The sequence below is a fragment of the Neodiprion fabricii genome, chromosome 3 (assembly GCF_021155785.1).
Source record: "Neodiprion fabricii isolate iyNeoFabr1 chromosome 3, iyNeoFabr1.1, whole genome shotgun sequence".
Classification (NCBI taxonomy): domain Eukaryota; kingdom Metazoa; phylum Arthropoda; class Insecta; order Hymenoptera; family Diprionidae; genus Neodiprion; species Neodiprion fabricii.
The window spans coordinates 23216614-23239926 of record NC_060241.1 but is presented as its reverse complement, the minus strand read 5'-3'; the positions used below and the strand labels follow the sequence as shown (position 1 = coordinate 23239926).

General features: G+C 35.0%; 2 protein-coding genes across 9 annotated transcripts; one reads left to right on the top strand and one right to left on the bottom strand.

Moving 5' to 3' along the window:
• The first annotated feature begins 2497 nt into the window (after nt 1-2497).
• LOC124177205 (Golgi SNAP receptor complex member 1) lies at nt 2498-5613 on the top strand. Its single transcript, XM_046559347.1, has 5 exons — nt 2498-2619; nt 3083-3258; nt 4402-4583; nt 5057-5125; nt 5300-5613. Exons 1-5 carry the CDS (start codon nt 2586-2588, stop codon nt 5535-5537), a joined length of 699 nt encoding a protein of 232 aa, XP_046415303.1. The 5' UTR covers nt 2498-2585; the 3' UTR covers nt 5538-5613.
• Nucleotides 5614-5724: 111 nt separating this feature from the next.
• On the bottom strand, nt 5725-22007 carry LOC124177203 (protein strawberry notch). 8 transcript variants are annotated; one of them, XR_006869549.1, is made up of 15 exons: nt 21903-22007; nt 21282-21384; nt 19132-19233; nt 18745-18765; nt 17799-18041; nt 16904-17038; nt 16671-16811; nt 15546-16492; nt 15039-15319; nt 14542-14906; nt 13018-14401; nt 12529-12842; nt 12087-12212; nt 11554-11725; nt 5725-11397 (listed from the first exon to the last, which is right to left on the bottom strand). XR_006869549.1 is itself a non-coding variant. In XM_046559341.1 (14 exons), the coding sequence occupies exons 1-13, from the start codon at nt 21921-21923 to the stop codon at nt 12106-12108; spliced, it is 4164 nt and encodes a 1387-aa protein (XP_046415297.1). In that variant the 5' UTR covers nt 21924-22007; the 3' UTR covers nt 5725-11725; nt 12069-12105. The 8 variants fall into 8 exon arrangements, 7 of the variants coding, with proteins under 7 accessions (XP_046415297.1, XP_046415296.1, XP_046415298.1 ...); XM_046559341.1 differs by having other exon boundaries at nt 5725-11725; nt 12069-12212; XM_046559340.1 differs by having other exon boundaries at nt 5725-11725.
• Between the last annotated feature and the right edge of the window lie 1306 nt (nt 22008-23313).

Here is a 23313-nt window from a genome sequence, read left to right as displayed (position 1 = left end):
GTAATGTCAATCAATCTAGCCGTAGTCTGTTCCTATAATCAGGTGAAACAGCACAATTTTTTACTATTTCATGTTCAAAATCCATATTGTACTTGAGATCAAATACATGCAATTTTAGTGTATTATCTTATGCCACTACTCAAATATGTTGTAAATGACAAAATCGAGTGAAAAATGATCTGGATTGTTTGGGACTTGTCACATTTCTGCAATAAATTAATCTGGACACCTACCACATAATGTTTTTTAAGATTTAGTGACCGGGTCTTTCAATCCAGTAAGCCACGTCTATCAACGTTGTTGAAGTTGGTTTCTGTAATCAGGTAAGACAAGACAATATGTTGTTAACAATGTGACTTGCAAATCCACACAAGTAGCATTCAGAACTTAATACAATTATTAAAAAATGTCATGTAAGGAATAAAAACAAATGAACGATTTACATCCGTTTGTGTTCTTTATTTACGATCACTTCGTCATCCGTAAGATGTACGGAAAATTTACCGAGGTCAAACCACTTGAAATTTTCAAATACGTAACGTTGTAATGTATGAATTTCTGTTACAGTACGCTACGAAATAAGGGTTATAGTATCGGTCCCCGGTAAGAAATTCGGAAGAGATGAAGTCAATGACTCGAAATTCGAAGAAATACTCACCAGTGATAAACTCGAACCAAAACATGCTTTCGAACGTTACGTTTTACGCATCCTATGAACGCAGCTACACATAAAAACAAAGCACTCTTGAACTTGCAACGGTCGAGTCTTCTTTTCGGCTAATGTTCCAATAAGGTTGATTTTATATACACAAGGAATAATACTAAAGGGTTGCATCCACATTCGACATCGATCCGCGATCCGAATTCCGAGACGTGAACTTGAACGAAAGTCACGTTTCGCAAAGTCCGTTTTATCAGTAAGACAAGAAACAGTGACAAAAGACGATCTCGGCATACTCACGTCGTAAAACGCGTGTGACTTTGAGTCGAAAATCCGTTCGAGAGTAATTTGACTCTCAATCTGTCGATAATGTATTTAGCAAACTTTAGAAAGCCAAATGAATTCAGCAACGAATCTGCATACAGTAATAACACTCAAATCCAAGCTCCCTCGTACTTTTTGTACTGTAACTGGCTGCCTGAACCGACTGAATAAACTTGCGGACGACGTAACTACGCACTATCCAAAAAACAGCGAACAAACGTCAAAACAACAACACAACGCTGACAAACGAGAAAATTGTACAAAAGAATGAACACTCGAGACATGAAACTCACCTTCGATATTCACCGGCTGCTGTTACTTCAATAAGCAATTTTTACGTCGAGCCACGCGTTTACGATTATTATATTAATTACCCTTTTCTTCTTCTTCTTGCTCTGTATGGCTATATCTCGCGAGGGCGCCGGGATTCCATCAATTATCAAATTTAAGCTTGTTTACCAAATCATGTTACACAAACTGAACACGGTGATCTATATTTTGAACTGATGCCGCTACGATCCTACAGGTATAGTTGACACACGTGGCTCTGCTTCGGTTACTTGAAAGGAAATAGCGGCGAATTGACGAATAGCGAATGCCCGATGACGACGAGCGATTCGGCTGTGCAAAAGCAAGTCTGGACCGGCAAACTGAAGATGACGATCTAGCTGCGTGCGACGAATGCACAGTCAGGCGATACGTAAAAATGGATGAAACAGAGAAGAATCGCAAACCCTGTTTTTTTTCCAAAACACGAACACAGGATTGAAACTAAAAAGATAATGTTACCGGTGATGTAGATTTCTAGATAGATATTTAGCATTGGTTCATCTCGTGTAACACTGTCACCTGTAACGATTGATTAATCCTCTGCGAAAACCCAATTTCAACCCGTCAATGGAGATTGTACATACTAATAAATAACAGTAAAAATTTTGGAGTAAATTTTGAGTTTACAAAGTTCATTATTTATTCGTATATGTCGCAATGGTATCATTTCTTAATGTTTGTGATTTGTTCGGTTTCGACCACGACTGTAACACTTTGCTATGGTGAATATGCACTGCATTATCTACGGCTTTCACGTTGTGTAATACAGCAAAGCATTTGTTGCTAACGTAAACGGTAGAAATACCGGTACTACAAGCGCCTACTGACCTACGATTTTATAGAATTTAATGCAGGTGACGACACTTGTCCATGCATTTCTGATTAAGGAATAAGATGCAATCCACTCTGGCTGTTCTATGGTATGTGACTCAAATTCAAACCGGGAAAAATTACTTTAATCTGCTTCAATGCGTTGGTTAAAGATATTTTATGCTGACGGCGGGATCACGGATATAAAAGAAATCTTCTATATGAAATGACGTTCTTCCAACAGGAGAATTATTTAATCTATACAGTCATTTCATCTAATACAATACACGGACTTGCGACACATGTGTATTTAAAATTTTTTATGAAACTTTTTGTGTTGGCCAGTGGTAAGTCAACGGTAGGTAAAGGCCCACTCTATACGTACTGTCAGCTCTACGGTGTAACGAGCACTGTGATCATCACACTTGCCTCTATACGTGGAGTAGTTAAATCGTAGAAAATGGCAACTGTTGCAGGTGCTATCGGATGGGAAGGTATTTATTGGCAATATAAATTACGTGTTCAATAAAATATCGTAACGCAATAACGTTAAATTATAAAATGAAATTAACATTCTTTCTTTGTATGATATTCCGAAAGGAAATCTTATAATTCTTCACTCCCGTTCGATGCTATCGTTCAGTTTGACTTTTGACAGATCTCAATTCCAATTTACATGAATTTAACAATGCTCTAAGTGGCATACCCTGCATGAAGATCATGCTTTTATTTGTTATTATCGCTCCCTTTCCTGAGCTACACATAAACATTGAATAGTCAACCTTGTACAGTCACACAATAAAATATAAACATATCATCATGAACAGCATAACAAAACAATAGATTCATCTTAATAACGGTCATGCTCTACAGAAAGTTCATACTTTGCTGTGTGAATGAAAAAAATATTTTAATATAAATCAGTGATAAGTTATTGCACTTTTAAATTACTTTCAGAACTAAGAAAACAAGCTCAGCATCTTGAAAATGAAATTGATGCGAAACTTGATGCCTTCAATAAATTGGGTGTCAAAGCAGGATCTGCTCATTCTAGTAGCGATACTGTTCCTCTGCTCGATGAGGAGCATGTATTTGAAAATATGGCTACAGAGATAGAATCGCTATTCGCCAAGGTAAATAAATTAATTTCACTTAGCCTAAAACATGACATTTTTTAAATATGGCTTTAGCTTCAGTAGCAAGCAGCCAATTAGTTTACTCTAATCTTTATGTAGAGGGAAGTCCCGTAACGCCGGACAGCAACTAGTACCAGACACACATAGTATATCCCGCAGTCAAAGCAGTATCTACAGTTTTCTTGCGTGATTCGACATGTGCAATGGATGTAATGATGGGGGTATATACCGCATGCAGCAGCGTGCATTCGTGCGTTGCTGAGAGTCAGTTCACGTTTGAGTCTGCATAAATTTTCGTCGCACCTAATTTTCACATGCTTATATTTTCAAAAATTAGTGGTTCTGTTGTTTTGTTTTTCCGCTGGCATATTTGTTGTTATGTATTCTTTCAAATAATGTCCAATGGAAGTTGATATGTTGCGAACGAGCACATATTTTGTCATTCACGCGTGCATTACGGGTCCCTAATACCGGACACTCGATTTGCCCCCCAGTACCGGACATCCATTTTTTTCTCATATTTTTGTTATTTATACAAAACTTGCACCTACTTATTTTAATAATATTTTACCATAACTAACCAATCGAAAATACTCAAAAAAGGAAGATGGTCCGAAGAAAACATGAAAAAGGCAGTTCAAATGATCTTGGGTGGAAATATGACCGGTAGAGAAGCTGCGCTGAAATATAAACTACAAAAAAGTACAATGCAGGGCTCAAATTTTAAAGAACTGGTGCACGAGGTGTACGCAGATATTCCTGAGTTCTTTGAGCAATATATTTGTGACCATTGCAAGATTTATTAATGATTTCTTTCCATTCGTACTATCAGCGCCCGGTACTAGGTGCCTCTTTTCTAACTTACTGGTATTTACTACTAAATACAATAATATTTTTTACTTAGTTTAACGTTATATAATAATTCACAAAGTTATTATATCATTGAAAATACTCCAAAGATGAACATAACAATAAAAACCATTATGTTTTCACGTAGGTTACGATTTTATTTACGAATATCCTTACGCGTCTGGCACTGGGGGACTTCCCCCTATGCTTTTAACTTTGCTAATTTCAATTAAAAAAACAAGTCAAATAACGAAATAGTGCTTGTGAGATTGCTTTTATTATTGATTCCAGTTATCTGCAGTAAATGACAAAATGAGTGAAATAAAACCTGATGGAGGGCATATGTTGCATAGGATACAACGTCACAGAGAAATTTTAAAGGATTATAAATTGGAATTCAATAAAACTCAAAATAACTTCATCGCCAGACGTGATAGAGAAGATCTCCTTAGCAGCGTGCGGAAAGAAATCGAGTATGCACCTCTTACAGTATTATATCTGCGATAGACGTTCCAAAAATATCTGACTTATATTTTTTTTTCACAGTACTCATAAAATGTGTTATTTTCTATTTGAATATACCTCAAAATCTGGATTCTGACAGATATTGGCAGGATTTGCAAAAGTTTAAATAGAACAAGAAGGCAAAATTTTCATTGCAAAGTTGTGTGATACCAATGAAAAATTATCATGACTAATTCTTAGGAAAAATAGAGATCGAAATATGTATTATAAATTGTTACCCCATTCAAATTTTGTGTGATTCAAAATTGGAGTGTAAATAACAGATTTAAGTCAAGTCAGGTTAATAAAATTAAACTACTTCCTCTTTCAAGCATGTTAATATACAATCTGGAGTTGCAGTTGTATTCAAGTAGCCATGAGTAATGGCATTTGCTGCAGAAATGATTTTTTATTAATCTAACCAGATGTTGTTAAATTTCAGTAACTATAAAAGTGGCAGTGGTCTCAATAGGAGAGACCAATACTTGAAAGAAAGTCAGCACATACACAAGTGAGTATTATTTGCAAGCAGCTAACATTTAATCTGATGAGTTTATAGAATAGTGAGGATTCACCGAAGCTTCGGAAGTAAAGAAATCACGAACAAAACCTTACATGCTAATAGTAAGTCCGTGTATTCCTTAGTTAATCTTAAAATGATGAAATGACATTGATTCTATTTCAGCTCTGATCGATTGGTCAATGACCAAATAAGTATAGCAGTTGAAACACGAGAGCACTTGGTATCTCAACGCCACACGTTCAAACGGATTCAAACCCGTTTCAACGACATCTCTAATCGATTTCCAGCTGTGAACAGTTTACTGCAAAGAATAAATATTCGAAAACGCCGTGACTCTATTATTTTAGGACTGATTATCGGATTTTGTACATTTCTGATGCTACTTTATGCATTTCATTAAGTTGGATTGAGTTGACATTAAAAAAAAAAAAAAATCTAAGACTTGGTACCAAATATTCGGTGTAAATAGATTCAAACGTATAGACATGTAAAATTAAAATATAGCTCAAGTTGAGTAATGATTGAAATTTTTATTACGAATATTTTGAGCATCGATATTATTACGTGCATGATTTTTCAACATCTTAAGACGTTCAAATGATTTGAATTGACGTTCTGACCCTACGACCATTATTGAAAAATTACATAAATACAGTACATAAAGAAAAAGGCGAGATTAACGTGCCAGCAGAGACACTAACAAATTCGAAGTAGTTTCAGCTATAAGTAATCGGTAAATCTTTTCTCTCTAGAACAAGTTTACACTATATCTTGACTTTCTGAAGCACTAAAATGAATTACAAATGCGATTACATAAGTGCCAAAAGTTAATAATTGTAAACTTACAGAATTTCAAACCTTTCATGCGGAAAAAGTATTCAGGTTTAATATATATACCTACTGTCCAATCGACCATCATCCTTAACCAAATTTACTTTACTGACTGACTGTGTAAAAAACTGTCGTTCATATATGTACTCACTCACTAGTTACACGTACCTGCATTCAGCATTTTTCTACGTAGAAGTTTGTTCAATGACTGCTGTAAAATACACATTAGAAAATTTCACCATTAACTCTAACTTTTTTGTTTTCCCCGTAATATTAAAGTTTACCAATGTCTCCTTATTTTTTTATTACAATCTCATTATACTACAATAATTATATCAGTAATGAGCCTTTACTAGATTTCTGTAAGTTAATACTTTATTGAAATGGCTTGGTTAGTACATTAATGTGCTGGTGATTATGTATCATATGTAAATATGTCAGACTGAAATAAAGAGTACGACGTACATACGCATCATTTTCCAGATAGTTGTTTTTTTCAAATACCACGAAGCCAAGTAATGAAAAATAATCAATGATGAATCTGCCAAGACGAATGATCAGAGAGCAATAATTAAAATACTTTTATTAAGGAACGGTTTGTCTAATATATCTGTACAGATCTTTTACCAATTCTCTCTCGTGAATTTATGAACGCTTGTTGATTTTCTATAGTTATATAGAACATATAATAATTATTAATCAATACTTATAATAACGAGGGGTATTTCTATTAGTTACCATATCGGATAATTAGAGTCGCCAATAAGCTAAATGAAGTGTATTCCTATATTCAATGACATGGGTATATTGAAAGATGAGGGTGAAATTACAATTAAAGAAGCATAAACATATAATAATACCTTATATTGCACGCCCAATCATGTGCAGAAACTTTATTGTTACAATGTAATATAACATCGTATGTACCAAGTATCGATCAACATTCCTCTGCATTTTTACGGAAATTGTAAATAACTGTGCTTTACAATTACGAAAAACCGAATTGGAAAATCTGATATCAAGATTGAGATATACAATGGATTGCAACAAGTACGGGTACAAGATAAAATGTTCTCCACAATTCTTACAACCTAAATGAGAAATTTTAATACCAAGCTAACGGATATAGCGTACAATTGGTAAAAAGTTATTAAGGATGAAATAGTTTTAACTCCTAATTGAAAATACCAAGAACGAAATACTGTTACTTTTTTGGATGTGATTTTTATTTATTTGGATGTGAAACACTGGTCTCATTACGGCAATAATTGCACTTTGTACATCCGTGAAAGCTCAGAAATTAGAATTCCACAAATTTTACGTCCTCCCACAATCGATAATATAATCCACATTCCCTACAACTTTTATATCATACTCAGATGTGTCGTAAAGTAAATAAAAATTGGCCCATAGGAAGGTAAAGCATGGATAGCGAATGTGTGTGGTGTATTGTCACATTCCTCCTTGTCACAGTCTCTCAATTCAAATGCATGTTCACATGGACGCTATTACTAATGAATCTCAAAACTAAGAAATTGAAGGAAGAATGCTACATGTCACCTTCAGTAAAACTTACAAATCACAGTTATTGAAACGTGAATGGTAACAACATAACACCTTTTGCCTTATGGATGGTGATAACAACTCTTTCCCAGTTTTTACTTCAAAGGGGAATATTTGTGCAAAAATGATGGGAAGTACACAACCACAATAATTCTAAAAACGATTGTATTCAAGCAAAGTTGAAACAGGGAAACTGTGCATCGTACACATAACTTGTTTCGCCATCAAAACTATATTGAAATTATGTATTTGTTGTGTAATTGTAACTCAGATAGATTGAATTACGACTCTCAATACTGTATGCGATAGCTGGCAGAAAAAACAAGAATAACGCTATTTAACTGTAAGACAATTGTCGATTTATACGGTTATATGCCTGCAGAAGTGCTAAACTGCTCACTTATCTGTGGTACTTCATTTTATCTCACAACTAAGTGTAGGTGTGAGTTGAGTAAGGAGACTTAGTCATATGCCAATTTCAACGACATTTGAAAAATAAATTTTCTTAAGCAATCTTCACACGAAATTGGGATGGTAGAAAATGATGCATACTTTGGTACAAAATTAAATATTTCGATGTGAATTACAGAAAACACAGAGGAATGTAGAAACGTAAATCATATTGTGTCATCTTTGAAGACGTTTGTTGAGGTTTGAAAAAAAAGTAAGATTTTTTTTTTTATTGAGTTATCTGGTAGACACTCATCTTGCATTGCGATCCATACAAACACCTAATATACACCACGGGTATTATTGTGAATATAAATATATCATGTTCAGCGTGTCTAACATTAATAGTAATCATTAATTGAATTATTATATTTATATTATTTAGTAGTATACTAAACCATACTGTTGCCTACTATTACCTACATATGGTACCTTGAACTCAAGCATTATCCCAGCTAAACTTTTAGCGTGGTTCATATACAATACGCTTTGCATTCTGTACCTTAAATTTCGCATTGCTCGTATTTCATACAGCATTCAATGCGCTAAAGTGCTATATTGAATGTAAGAACAATGAAAATATGCACGACACTATGCCCAGCCTTTAATCTAAAACCATCAGTGAGGGAATAACAATCATAAGCCACCGATTAACTTTTGACAATATATTCACAATAACGGACATTCGGGTGAACGCATTTAGTTATCGATTATATGCGCCAAGTTTTCAGGCTATTCAGATGATTTGAGAATAAAAGCATGATAAATTTCATTTAGTCCATAGTAAAGTAAAATATGTGGAAAAATTTAATCGCCAATCAAAAACTAATACTGATGAAATAATTACTTCATAGGATACAAAATAATACATAACATTTTAAAAGACAAAATAATACCACTATCGTTCAACCTTTTTATAGAGTGTGAAGTTTAGTTAGTTTTAAAAATTTAAGTTTTTTGTTTTTTTACGTTGAAACACTTACTGGTTAAACATTACATTAGGGAACAAAACATGATTTTTTACGAGAGATGTTGGAAACATTTCGTGAGTGAACATTTGTTTGTTAAATAAAGATAAATTAATAATAATATTGAAAGAATTGGTATTGTAATATTTTTTTTGAATATGAGTTCATGAAAGTATATTCAGGTGCAATTCAATTCTGTAGATGACTCTCAAAATAAAAAAAAAAACCAACACATTAAAGCAACCAAAACTGTCAATGAATCCATTTCGTAACAACTTAAGCCAATTAATAACGTCACTTAGATTACCAGCACAAAACAAATAATCGTAGTTGCTTGACCCTCATGCACTATGCTGTTTTGTATGGCTAGGGGCATGTTTGCGTTGTTTTAGAGTTCTTTTAGTTCTACACCAGAAAATACCCAAGTGCACGAATCTATATTCACCAAGAAAGTTTATAAGATTTTTTTCTTTAGTGCCAATCAGACAGGTTTGATTTTGTCAACGAATTTTCTATACTCAATAATATAATTATTTTCAGTATTGGTTGATTTGGCATGTTTCCACATAGCAAAGTTAAGTTAGCTGAAATTTGGTCAAATTTTTATAAAAGTTGGATAGATTAAAAGTTAACATTAACTTATGCCAGCCACGGGGCAAGACCTGGCGAAATGCACAGCCAAATCGTCCTTGAGTCCTATACAATGTATATACGAAATCTAAGAACACAGTGAAAAAGTACTGGCTATCGACCAGAATCAGATTGAACTGAAAAAAATTAAACAAAGCGAAATATGTATAAAATGGTGTTTCCATTCCCAACTTTTTTACCAATTTTTTTTATCGCACTGATTAAATCTATCAGCTATTAAAGAAACAATTTTACAACTCCTTAATTTAAGACCTCTGTTAAAAAACTACTTATCTGTATTATATTTGAAGTAAACAATACCATGTCAGTGACACTCACAAGAAACCCCAGGTTGGTCGACCCATTCAATTTTGATCTAGTTCATATATGTTGTAGGGTAATGAAAACTGACAGACGTATATTTTTTTTATCTACTAGTAAATGGTTTAAAGGGGTGATAATGTCCCCCGCAGATGAGAACCCGGCAAGATAGGTTTCTCAGTTCCAAACAGAAGCGCTTAATGTATTTAAATCAACCTAAAGCAGAAAGTGTCTACTGGTGAATGGAACATTTCAGCATTGGTTTCGTTCAAGTATAATTAATGTATTTGAATGTTTCATTCAAGTACATCAAGTGCTTCAGTACGAAACTGAGAAACTACCCCATTGGGTGTCCATCTTTGGATGTTATTTTCACCCCTTTAAACCGTTTATTAGCAGATAAAAGAAATATGTGTCTATTAGTTTTCGATGCACTAAAAGATATGTGAGCAAGATCAAAATCAGAGAGGTCGACTTACCTAGGGTTCCTCGTCAATCAAGAGTTGTTTTAAAGTTCACTCAATGTTTGAAAAACATAAGAACTTATTGAAATTTCTTCTATTGAAAATGTCGATTATAAAAAATCTCCAATGATTTGGATCACACATGTGAATATGAAAGATATATGGGGTTGTGATATAGATAACTCTAAACAAATAATGTATATTGATAATTGAATAGTTCAAACAAGATATTTGATAGTGGTGATGCGGATTGCTTCACCGAAAGTTACTTCTCAGTCAAAAACTTTGTGTTGAAATGAATTTCCGAATCAAGTTGGAGAATGTTTAATACCCTTATATCGAAATACGTGACGAATTCTCGGTTTTTTTTGTCCTAATTACAGCACCTACAAGAATGTAGTAAACTGAAAGTCACGTTCTCTTACGTTTCAATACCTAACACACTTTCAGTCACACTGTTAGAGAAGATGCGTCGCATTGTACACTTTTGCTAGAGAATAAAAACGGCAAGAATAAAATTCGAGTTTCATCTGTACTTCACACTGGACCAAGGTAAAATAGAACGCCATAGACTTACGTTCACAAAATTATCGCCTACAGCAAGGCGCAAGAAAAAGAAAAGCTATCAGGTGTTGGTGGATAAGTTGCTTTCTTATCTAAATTCTTATAAATCCATTTTTTGGAGATTGTTGCAAATGACCAATTTCTTGTGGCTTGTAGAGCGGAAAAAAAGATTTCAAAATTGTTTTCCCCAACGACACATATAAAAGACGAATAATGTTGGATATATAGGAAAACAATTTTGGTAGCTAACTTTCCTTTCAAGTTTAGCAAAAGTTTACATTTTCTCGATTTCACTTTTAACCCTATAATATTTCTTAAAATTTAGTCGTTTGCATCTTTGAATGACAGTAATAATAATATTAATAGTAATAATTCTGATAATTAATTTATTTTATCATGGTAAAAACTTAGTAATAAATAAGGATTACCTTCCGATTATTCGATTCTGACTAATCCTGAAGATGTGAAACTAGAAGAAAAAGAAACAAAAAAGTGTCACAAATATCCATCGTCCACATCATCTATTACACTAAACGTATCCACACACAGCGATATTAGATTTATTTTCGAATCTAAAGAGTTACTTCTTCCTATTCGTGGTGGAAACAACTACGTAGCAAATTACCATTCTGTAATTCGCATTCCGCTAGATTCTGTGATCTATACATGTTTTTTTTTTCCATAACCTTGACGGAATAGCAAATATGACGTATTTATTTGTTCTGACATCAGCTCAGCATCCAGTGCATGGACAGCAACACTCATGACATGCGTACATATTTTTGGTCCTTCCATACCTGGAAATGAAAATTTTTCAATGAACTTTCCGAATAAGTGTCGTGAATATTCAGTTATAAAAAAAAAAATTGATACTTCATGGAGATACATTGCGATCGTTCTTTAATTACAATAAATTACATTAACTAGATTCATATAACCAGATTTCTGTGTCAAACTTTTCTGGCTTATTTGACATTCTTCGTAGTGATCATCGATTCTTAAGAAGCTCAACTGTATTTATTGATCAACGATAATCATTTCTTCTTACCCAAAGAAAACTTGATATTACACATAAATTGACGGTAAATTGTATTAGAAGTATATGTAAGTGTAAGAAAGTTTAGAATTCACAAAGTATACCAATTATTGTAAGCATACCAAGCACATGGCAGTCTGCTCAGAATGTTTGCTCCTCAGTTTTTTCAGCATCTGATGAGAGAGCTTCGCGCAATGCTTCCATACAAGATTTTGGGATTAACGTGCCCACTATTTTTAAGCTCTCATCTGCACAGAAAATAGAGAACATTTACATAATTTAAAAATTATAAAGTATTGTGTAGAAACGGTTTTATATCTATTCCAATTTAACAGACGGCCTATTACCATCGCATTGTTCCAAGTATAAACCGACCCCCAATTCTAAGACAGTATTTTGGGGTATTTTTGTTAATTACCCACACATAAGACGAAGACGTTTTTGGCGGATGCTGTCAACAACAAAAAACCTCGGCTTATATTCGGAACAATACGGTATTTAGATGTATTTTTGTCAAATTAATCAAGATTTAGATTTAAAATTGAACTCAGACTAACTTCTTACCAGTTCTCAAACGCACAACCTGCATCTTTGAATTGTGGCCAGATCTTGTAGCTAGTACATTTTCTACTCGACTCCACACGCTCAGCACCGATCCTGCAAGTACATTGTAGGATCGCCTACGCAATCCAACTTCACAATCCAGTCCCAATGTGGTATTTTTGCAATTTCCCCGCCAGTATGCATGAGAACATGTGTCTACTGATGCGTCATACTGCTGAGTCCAATGTGGTTCGGCTTCTTCAGTTTCCACCTTTTTGTACTTTTTCTCTAATTCACCCAACGTCTCTTGTCGCAACTGCAGACCCGTATTAGGCCTAGCAAAATTTCACTCTTATTGCAATTTAATCAATACATACAGTCATTGAGCACAACAGACAAAGTGCCATAGATAAATTTAGCAAGCAATATAGGAAATGCGTTTTTACGTTTGTCTAATTAAACGGATAAAAATCGAATTGACTGCTTGACAATTTTCCCACTCATGCTCACCTGTAGACTGTGTAAAGATGGTCCTTTCTATTTTCACCTTTTTTCTTGCCACTTTCGACTGCCACAGCCAATATAGCTGTCTGCTTTCCGTTTCTGACCTGATGACTCAGGTAAAAGCCTTCTTTGGATCCTGTTAGAGATTCCCACCGATCCATAGCTTCTGCCCAGCTCATCCCTCTCTCAACGTGAACGATGTGTAGCTCCGTTGGCGCAATGCCGGTTGCGTGTTTCCGTAAAAATCGGTACAATTTTACTCTCTTAACATTTTCACCAGATGTACCCAAATCGAGAATCCCCATATCAAAACGACCGGTTTTCTTCGCCTGAGTCACTATCGCATTCAACGTGTCGGTGAAGTACTTAAAAAGTCTATTTTGTAAATCGACGGGCATTCCTAAAATTCTGTTCAGAAATTTGGACATATTATTGTAATCTTTGTCTAAGGTCAAGACGCCTGGCATGCTCTCACTGTTACAAATTAGTCCAACCCCAACCAAGGCATCTGCAACGTCTTTAAAGAAGTCTCCTTTGTAATCTTGCGGTGGTGGAACCAGTGGGCTTTCATAACCCATTATTGTTTTCATAGTGGCTTCTAATGCAGCCCTACCATATTTGTTATCAATATTGAACTGTGACAAATCTCTTGTTTCTGTAGCTCTTCGATCACCGTGTGTTAAAGCCCCCAAGCTTTCTAAACGTTTTGCTACGATTGAAGCGAACCTTCGTTCTCCAGCTAAGTCGGATATTAGAAAAATGTATTCTGGAGCATTGACTTGATTGGATCTATGAGTTCTTCCAAATTGTTGGATAGCTCTGTCGGCACTCCATGGCAGTTCTAGAGTTATATGTACTCTTCGCATTTGATTTCTAGCCCGCCTATCGCTTTGCAGAGAAATACCACTGCTCGCGGCCTCGGAGATGATCGCTACCGTTTTTTCGCCATCCATAAACCTTTGTTTTTCTGTTAAATTTAAAGTTTCTAATGGAACATCTACTTCCGACCGAGATTCATACTGAATCGCACCATCCTCAGTCTGCACAACTCGACCTTTTCTGCCTGTCATTTCTGCAACGTTTTCAGGTCCGCCTAATTCATCGATAAGTTGATCCAGTGTATTTGGAGGTAATTTGTCACCAAGAGATTCGATCTGAGCCAGTAATTCTTCCTTAATGCAACAAGCACGCTCTATAGCATCACGTGGTGGAGCTTGCGACATTGACAGGCCCATTCCAGGCATTCCCATACCACTCTCACCGTTCCGTTTATTTTTGTTATGTGATGTTTTACTTGCAAGCATCGACTGAATTTTATCTTGCGTACTTAGACGTTTTTTCGGCGATTTTTTGTGCTTCTTCCCCTTTTTTTTCCTCCGGTCCCACGGATCTGTGTGGAAATATACAAAGAACCTTAAACAACACCATCGCTTTTCAACACACTATACGTATATTAAACTAATACGTGTACACGACATATTGTGTATCTCATGGAAAATCACCAAACTTATAAAACGTATCTAGGATTACCTGCATCAGAATCACTGTCACTGTAGAAGGGATTAAAGTCAGAACTAGCGTTACTTTCATCGTCGCTACGATTATCATCTTCACTTTCAGTTCCAGAGAGTTTAAACTCCGATCCAGAACTCCGACCACCGCCATTTCTGTCATCCTCAGACACATCATCATCGGTAGACCATGTCTTAACCTTTTTCGATGCTCTCTGTGCAGCTTGACGCACTGGTTTGCGTTTTCCTGTTGAACCTCCTGCTTCCTCAAAGTCCCCATTATGAGATTTGCCGGATTTCGGTGGCTCAAGACCAAGCAATCGATGTATTCGATTTCGATCAGGTGCTGGGAAGTGTTTTTCCACCAGAGTTTGAAGAACTCCCCTTCAAATAATAAAGCCATTGATTATAGATTAACCCTTCAAAAATGTTTTCGTTCAAATCATTATAGAAATATTATAATCTACAAACAAAACGAACAAAAAATAACAATACAAAGAATACGTTCATTCTTACTTGGCTGTTGAGACAAAGTCACTGAGTTCTCCATCATCTCTCTCTAGTTGTTCTAAGGTACGGGCTTCTCCAGTAGATTGTAGACCTATCACGACACATTTGCCACATTTCACTGCTTCACGAGCAACTGCTACCGCATGTTTAACTTTAGCAGCTATACAAAGATACTTGAAAAATCTTTGATGCGAAGACCAGAATTGTCCCCACATTGTTTTTTTCATCCTGTTTTCGGCATCAATAAGTTCAGCAGCCTCTTGAAATTTCTGCATAGCTTCAACCCACTGAAACAACATGTAACCATATTATTAACAATAGGAATGAGTTTGCTGCTACAAAAGGGTGACCAGAGATTGAAAAACACTTACGACTGGGAATTTAATGAAAACTGTACATGTGTCCGAAATTTCTGGAATTTTTCATACCTAATCAGATGCCCTCACGTTTATTGGTTTTCTAAAAGTGTCGCAGCTTTGGAGAAAAAAATGTTGGTAAAAAGTTTACACTCACCAGTTTCACAGAAGTGTCGTACACTTTTGTAAATTCTTTGGATAAAGGAACTTCTTCAATTTTGAATGCCACACCGTGAAAGCTGAGCTGTCTGGCTATATACATTCCTCTCAGCTTCATGTCCATAGCTACAATTTCCATAGCGCCAACACCTCTTTTTTCTACAGCAGCGATGAAGTCAGTGAATTCCGGAAAAGGTGTCCCTTCCCCCCACATACCACATCTCACCATGTAAGCCATATTCCTTGGTTCCGACGCACCCGTCGCGGAAGCGTATACAACACGTGCCTTAGGCAATTTGTTTTGAAGTTCTAATACCGTAAGGCCAGTTTTTGTTGGTTTTGAACTACCAGTAGGACAGAGATTTTTCGCTCTGTGACACTCATCAAACACAATTAACCCATCAAAGTCTTCGCCACACCACTGTAATAGCTGCTTCAGTCGGCTTTTGTATTTACCCCCACTTTGAGAAGATTCGCCGATGAGGGCTGAGTAAGTACTGAATATAACACCTTTCTTAACGTTTGAATTCACGGCCGACGATATCTTCGCATATTTAAATTTATTCAATGGATGCACTTCAATTTTTCCTGCGCCTATGTCTTTCAAGTCTCGTTCAGCATCATATTTCAAATCATTAGAAACAGATACCCAGATCGCCCGTTTTCTACCTCTTAAATAATTTTCAAATATTATTCCAGCTATTGTTCGACCTTTTCCTACTCCAGCTCCATCTCCTATGAGAAAACCAGCTCTTGTACCATCTGGTAATAAGTGCTCGTGCTGCTGCGATGCATATGTTATCGATTCTAATTGCAACGCGGACAAGGCGCCGGACCGAATAATCTCTTCAGGGATGACAACTTTATACCACACATCTGTCGGCTCCACGCTAGATAATGAAGCGGTTTCCACAACAGGATCAGGATGCTTTCGGCCTAGTTTTACTAAAACGAAATTTGATTTTATGTTGAAACGATTCTTGCTAAACACAACATCTTTCGTCATTGATAATACCACTTTTTGATTTATTTGTATAATTTTCTATTATTATCGAACACAGAAAAACTTGTAAAAATACACTGTACAAAAATCTAAGTGTATCTATCTTTGTCAATATCTCACATTTTGTTGGCATGTAATCTGCGTAGGTTTCTGCAACACCCATATCTTCATCATCCACTTCTTCTTCTTCTGGCAGTGTCGGCTGCATGTTCATTTTTCCCGGATCACCGGAATTCATCCACAATTGAGATACGGCTTTACCTAATTAGATGATAAGTAAACAAGTTATAGGTAGGTTGTTGTTTTGAGATTGAACGTATAGCAACTTATTTGAAGTTCTTTTAAATAATCACCTGACAATCCTCCAGACCAATTTGGATGCATTCCGTTTTGGGTTAGGAATTGTTGCAGCATAAATGGGTTTAGACCAGCCATAGATCCAAGGCCCATTAAACTACCCATTCCCATCATATTGCTCATTTCCATTGCTAGATAAACAAGAAAATGGTATGATTCGGATTTCGACACGAACTAATTTATGGGTAAGTTGGTGATTAGTAAATGTACAATCCGATAGTGAAAGTTTTGTTGAAAATATCTAATAACTTTAGGAAAAATTATGATTGCTGATTTCTATAAATATTTGAATATACAGCTGAATTCTAGAGAAACCCATACGAAAAATTGAATAAAACTAATAACAACAGTTTTTGGCAACTTTAATAGTATTTCTATTACAGTGGGGCCTTGTCATAAGACGTCCCGTTTTCACGCGATTTTCAGCCTCAGGAGTCAACTTCCTTCACCTTCTATGACCTGAGACTACGCGCAACCCATAGGGAAAGTGTTTTGCTTCGTGTACCATATAGTAAAGTTGATCAGACACTTCCGCTCCATAACAAGTCTCGGAGGATTGGTGATACTCTCATTATAGCTCATACTCCCGAACAGCCGTGTTATAAGAAGGCCTCACTGTAGGTAATCCCAATTATACTGTTTCGAAGTAACATTACAACATGATTTTTCATGTCATTGAATATAACAAATCGGTAGAGCTTTCTAGGACTTTGAATAGAACAAGCGAAGAAGATATTTTGTCTCTTCATGTTTTTACATCAAGAAATGCAATGATAAAATAAGTTTTTCATGCATCAAAAAAAAAATGCAGAAGTCCAGACACAATTTACCTCCACCGTGCGAATAATTCCAATTTCAAAAATGAAAGATTAAATAAAAATTATCACATACCAGAAGGTGACTTACTATGTTGAAAAAGGGCAGCGGGATTGTAACCTGCTAAACTAGCAAGACTCGGTGGAAATGCATAGGGATTATTAGCAGCCATTTGTCCAACCGGCCCCATTCCACCTACACCCATGAAGGCCGGTGTCCCCTGAGACCCACCGACACGAAGCATCTCGTAGCCTGGAGCGGCGTTGCTTTTTGTAACTAGACCCCCCGGTAGTTTATTTGCAAATTTTTGGTTGAGTACTAAAATGCAAAAGAATTCATCATGTGTAAATAACAAGTAATTCTCATTGTGAAGTGTAAGACTTGATAAAGGGGCCTATATACCAACCTGTACGTGTTAGATATCTTTAAATGTAGAATGCATAATTATGGATAGTAATTTTTGCAACATATAGTTTGACTTTGAAAAAAGTTACAGTTGCTAAGGTCAGCTTGAAACCGGAATGAAACACGGAATTTTTTATTCTGAGGACAAATTGGTCGGAAGGGTTTAGCCCGAATGCATTTCATCTCGTTGTATTCAATATTTCTATTGTATGTGAACAGGAATTTGTAGCTTGAATCAGTTTGCTGTTCAGTTTATGATGTATAGACAATCAGCCACAAACAGAACTTACATTCGAGTTAAATTTGACTACATCATGAATGAGCATTGCCAGGAAGATTTGTTGAAGGAGCAACCAAATTTACTTGTAAATTTGAATGCACCGAAATTGGACGTGATGAGTATGTGACCTTAAAACTGATTCCATGTGTATGGTATTTAAAGTTTTGCACAGCAAAAATAAAAGAATTTTGATTATGCTGTGAAAATTACAGTCAGAGTACAGTAATCAGGCAATATGAGTTCTTTCATAATGCAGGTGGAAAAAAAATATTGATATATTATAAGGAGGAGGAAATCACGGTAGCAGGTACAAGTACTGAAGTAATTAATACTCACATGGCGAGGGTTCCACGAATGCTAAGTGTAACAGAGCAGTAAAGTTTTATGTTGCTTTACAGTGACGGTAAAAGTAAATCATTTACATTACATACATACTGAGAACTACAATCACCTAAAAACCTCAAGCGCTCGAAAGTAAAAGTTCAATATAAAATAGAAGTCAAGCAAAACTACAAAAAATTCAGCAAGTAATCACTGCACACATCAATTAAAAAAAAAATTTTTGTTTCATTATTATTGGTGAAGTTGAGACCCATTCGACTGTTGATAGATTATCACATTTCAATCGGGTTTTGTAACCAACGTTTCAATACCACAGTAATGATGAAAGATATTTGTGGATAATATTTGATGAAAATATATAGTTTTATTCTCTTTACGTACTGCTAACTCCACCATGTCCCTTGAGCAAGGGAGCTGGAACCAATGGTTTCTCCTCTTTAATTCCGCCAATGCCTGCAGCTGTCGCCAGATCTTTTCCACCACCTATTGTATGCAAGTTATGATGGATCAATTGCTACTATATGCCAATGTTAAAGTGTAAAGAGACTTTATCAGGTTTTCCGAATCAATAAATAATTTAGGTTTGTTAAAATATATTAAATACATTTCTGTATACTGTACGATGAAACATCCTGCCCCAACTAGAATCAACAATCCTAAGTGATTGAGGATATATTACATATACAGTCCAATTCAAAGAGTGTTAAATGAAGCAAAATCATGATAAAACAAAGAGATAAAAGGTGCATTTGTATAACTGAGATGAGATCAGGTTACACAATGTCCATTTGATAAACAAAAAAAAATCAAAACTATAAACTTCAATGAAAAATGGCCTGGTTATGAACAAGATTAAATGGTTCTATGACTTTTTAAATATGCTAAAGGTATTTGTTGATGAAATTTTTACGACTAATACGTGTGCCTGAAGTTTGGAATGTTAAGGCCTGATTGAAAAGCATTTCAATATAAACAAATAGTTTAGTATCATATTTAACCACCATGTCACCATCCTACTCTTAACTAACTAATTAGACTTCATTCACTACTTTGGAATTTATCCTCGGCACTCGGGTTTAGTGACAACTTGAGTGTTTGATTCAGTCTAATTAATCAATTCTTCAGGTACATAATAATAACGCATTATGCTTGTAAATACTATGAATTCTGCATAATTTGAACATTAAGAATCGTGTAAAAACGTGATTTTTTAATATTGAAAAAGGTAGGGTTTTTTTTACATATTCAATTCATGTTTTCCAAATTTCTTCTGTATAAGGGAAAGTTTGTTGAAAAGAGATTCAACAATTAGCTTTAGTACTATTTATTAAATCTTTCTTTCGTAATGTTCTTCTTTCAATACGTTTTGGAGCGGGCAGCACAGGTAATACACCCTTAAGATTGATAATCAGTTCTCAATGCTGCTTCAATTTTTGGTTCATTACAAAATCATCTGCGATATAAGACACGAATAAAACGCTGTACACAATAATCGTCAGAAAACTTGATCATCATAATAGTTAAAACCATTACTTAATAAAAATGTACATACCATACATTCGAAATTCCAGGTTGTCAATCACATTCTCCTACTTTTTCAATTTTTTGGAAATGCAACAATTTGATCGAACCATTATTTTAAAATGTGAAAACACTATTTTAAACTATATGTATTTTTGAACTATATTTATTCAAGGACTTTCCTAAAACCCAACTTATGATCTTTCCTTGTATTATTAATTTGGGATTTCCCTGGAACAATTTAACCATCTCCTTGCTTCCGGTATTCATTAACAGAGTACATTGCCAACTTTCTCTTTCTTTCAATTCATTATTTTTAATTGGTATTTTAAATTTATAATTTAGTATTACAGATAATATTAATATTACTGTGACCATGTGTTTGTGTATTCATAGTCCTATGCTACTTCAAATCATTCTGTCTTGCAACATGATATGTAATTCGGTATTCCTATGTAATATAATCTGTTTGTTTTTTATTTGCCATCATTGATCTATATTGACTTCCTAGTTAATTGCATTTTTTTTATTACAATTATAGTTCATTCTTATTTCTCTTCAACTAACGCAAGCTATCACAGTCATTAACTACAGGTATTCTTGTTATCTATACACAGAATTTGCCGCAATATTTTACTTGAAACTTTTTATTTTTTATTCAACTCTTAAAGTAGGTATTACATTGTTATTTTTTCTAACCATTTTAATTTTTATTTTATTTGAATAGACAATTTCTTCTCATATGATGGCAATCTATTAAGAATTTCCATGGCCATGAGCATTATCGAATTTAAATTATATGTATGGGCACGTACAAACAATTGCTTCAATTGCATCGAGCAGAAGTATGACAAACATTTTTCTATAAAAAAGAACCATGTGGCGAAAACATTATGACGACTTTCTCAAACAGTTGTCTTGATTTGAGTACCACATGATCATGGGTAAGCCAATCGAGAAAACTTAGTCCACTTAGAAAGAAAAAAAATTGCATTTGCTGTCAAGCTCACCTGGTACTTCTATTTTATCTGGATCCTCATCGTCATCAAAATCACTGCCACTACCTGCACTGCTGTCTTCGCTGACTTCTTCAGCTTTATACCTCTTTGTCGACTGTAAAGAATAATCAGAATGTGGAATGAGAATACTGATGATAATTATGCTAGGGTAAATAAACTATTGTTGATTACTATCAAGCAAATCATAGTAAAAATTGAATGATATTGCAAAAAAAAGCATGTCGAATTGGTTATGTCACACGACTGCCAACCTAAGGTTATTTTTTTAAATCTATTTTTTTCTCCGTCCGTACAAATGACGAAACAAAGGATTCTCTTCAGCAAAGAACATGCAATGATAATCACAACGTCTTATTCGATATCCTACCATTATAACGGCGGATGTTTATTACATGCGGGATATTTATACTTGAATCATCCACATAGAGATAAAAACGCATCCGAGTAGCCTCGCGCGGCTTCTTTGACCGCGGTCTATCAAAATATAAAAATTTCGCTATGCACCTCTCGGTATTTAACACGATCCACACGTCTGATCAAGATAAATGATTTAATAACTTGTCACACTCCTTATCATGTGTCAACACAGGTTAATTCTTATGTAGTACTTACGGTTCGTTTCGGCCTGGGCATTTTATCAGGAAGATAGTTAAATTCTACACTCTTTTACCCCGCACAGCTCCCGCCATCTTGGGTTGCCATACCCACAATGCACTGGTTCAGATACAAAAACACTGGCATCGAGTATCTAGTATCCTCGTTGCACGGGGTTGCTGCTGCTGTAGATTTCACTAATTTAAAATGTCCGCCTTAAAAAGAAAAAGAACCGCACGGTGCGCTGGCCTACACAGATGGGTTGTATAGAGATTTTTCATGTATTATCATTAAGTATGTAGAAAGATAAATTTCAACGTTTACTACGTACTAAATAATCTTCCAGGCATTCAAATATCCCTAATACAATGAGAAATTCATATGAAAAATAGCCTTAGCCGGGTTTAATCGATCCAAACTACACCTAGCTGACAGCGCCATCTCTTGTCTAATGTACTAACTGATGCTGAGAAATATCCAATATGGCCGAGTATCGAATTTCGCATCTCTAGTAAGGCAATGATTGTGTATGTATGGAAGATGTACGTATATACCGTCGACTGAGGATATACAAAGACTGATAACCCTAGGTTACTTTTCGTAACAGTTTGCCGGGTCTGACCGGGCTTGGGGGTATTGGCAGTTTCACGTATTATCATCCAAGCATCTGATCACGCCAGTAAAAAAAGTTCTCCATAACCAACAATTATCGCATGCAAAACGTTGGAACATACCGTCGTCATCATGAAATTGAAAACTTGAGAAAATCCTGTGCAAGAAATATGTACACCGAAATTATACAACGGATAATTAAATGTTAATCAAATATATTAACGTGTATCGTTTATATTCAAACGAATATATCAAATCTTTTATAAGCGACACTAGCATCTCTAAAACGCTCAATTTATTTTTTCAAAGGTTTTTACGTAGTCAACTTTGAGCTGCAATTATTTTGGAATGATTTCAAAATACTTCACTTTTAGTTTCAAGCATTTCAAGAACTTTCCTATGAAGAATTTTCGCTTGCTTTGTTGAGGACTTTTAAAATTATGAGTTGAAAACATTCGATATCTCAAGTTTTGAAAATGAAAGAAAAATTCTTAAACACTTTTCTCTTTGCAAGAAGCACGTTGAAAATATGTAGAACGATGAACCTATTTTATGAGTTTTTCCCAAAATTTGGAATCGGTAATTGGGTCTTACTTAAGAAAAATTACGCAAGTACTTGAATAAATATAAAAATGAATCTATTACGAGGTTCGTTGCAAATTAACTGGAATGAAGAATAGAAGACTTGTGGATTTATTTCAAATTGTGATAAGCTGTTAAAATTGACTTTCAGTAATACGACTTTTTGAAAATGTGACGAAATAGGGACAAAAAATTATTTTACCTTCTGTACAATATTGACGTACTTATCAAACCA

Coding starts and splice junctions, on each gene's coding strand:
- LOC124177205 (XM_046559347.1), top strand. CDS start 2,586: ATGGCAACTGTTGCAGGTGCTATCGGATGGGAAG. Junction 3,259..4,401: donor TAGAATCGCTATTCGCCAAG/GTAAATAAATTA, acceptor TATTGATTCCAG/TTATCTGCAGTAAATGACAA. Junction 4,584..5,056: donor AGCGTGCGGAAAGAAATCGA/GTATGCACCTCT, acceptor GTTAAATTTCAG/TAACTATAAAAGTGGCAGTG.
- LOC124177203 (XM_046559341.1), bottom strand. CDS start 21,923: ATGCCCAGGCCGAAACGAACC. Junction 17,039..17,798: donor ACATAGTAAGTCACCTTCTG/GTATGTGATAAT, acceptor TTGTTTATCTAG/CAATGGAAATGAGCAATATG. Junction 12,213..12,528: donor GGTTGTGCGTTTGAGAACTG/GTAAGAAGTTAG, acceptor TTTTCTGTGCAG/ATGAGAGCTTAAAAATAGTG.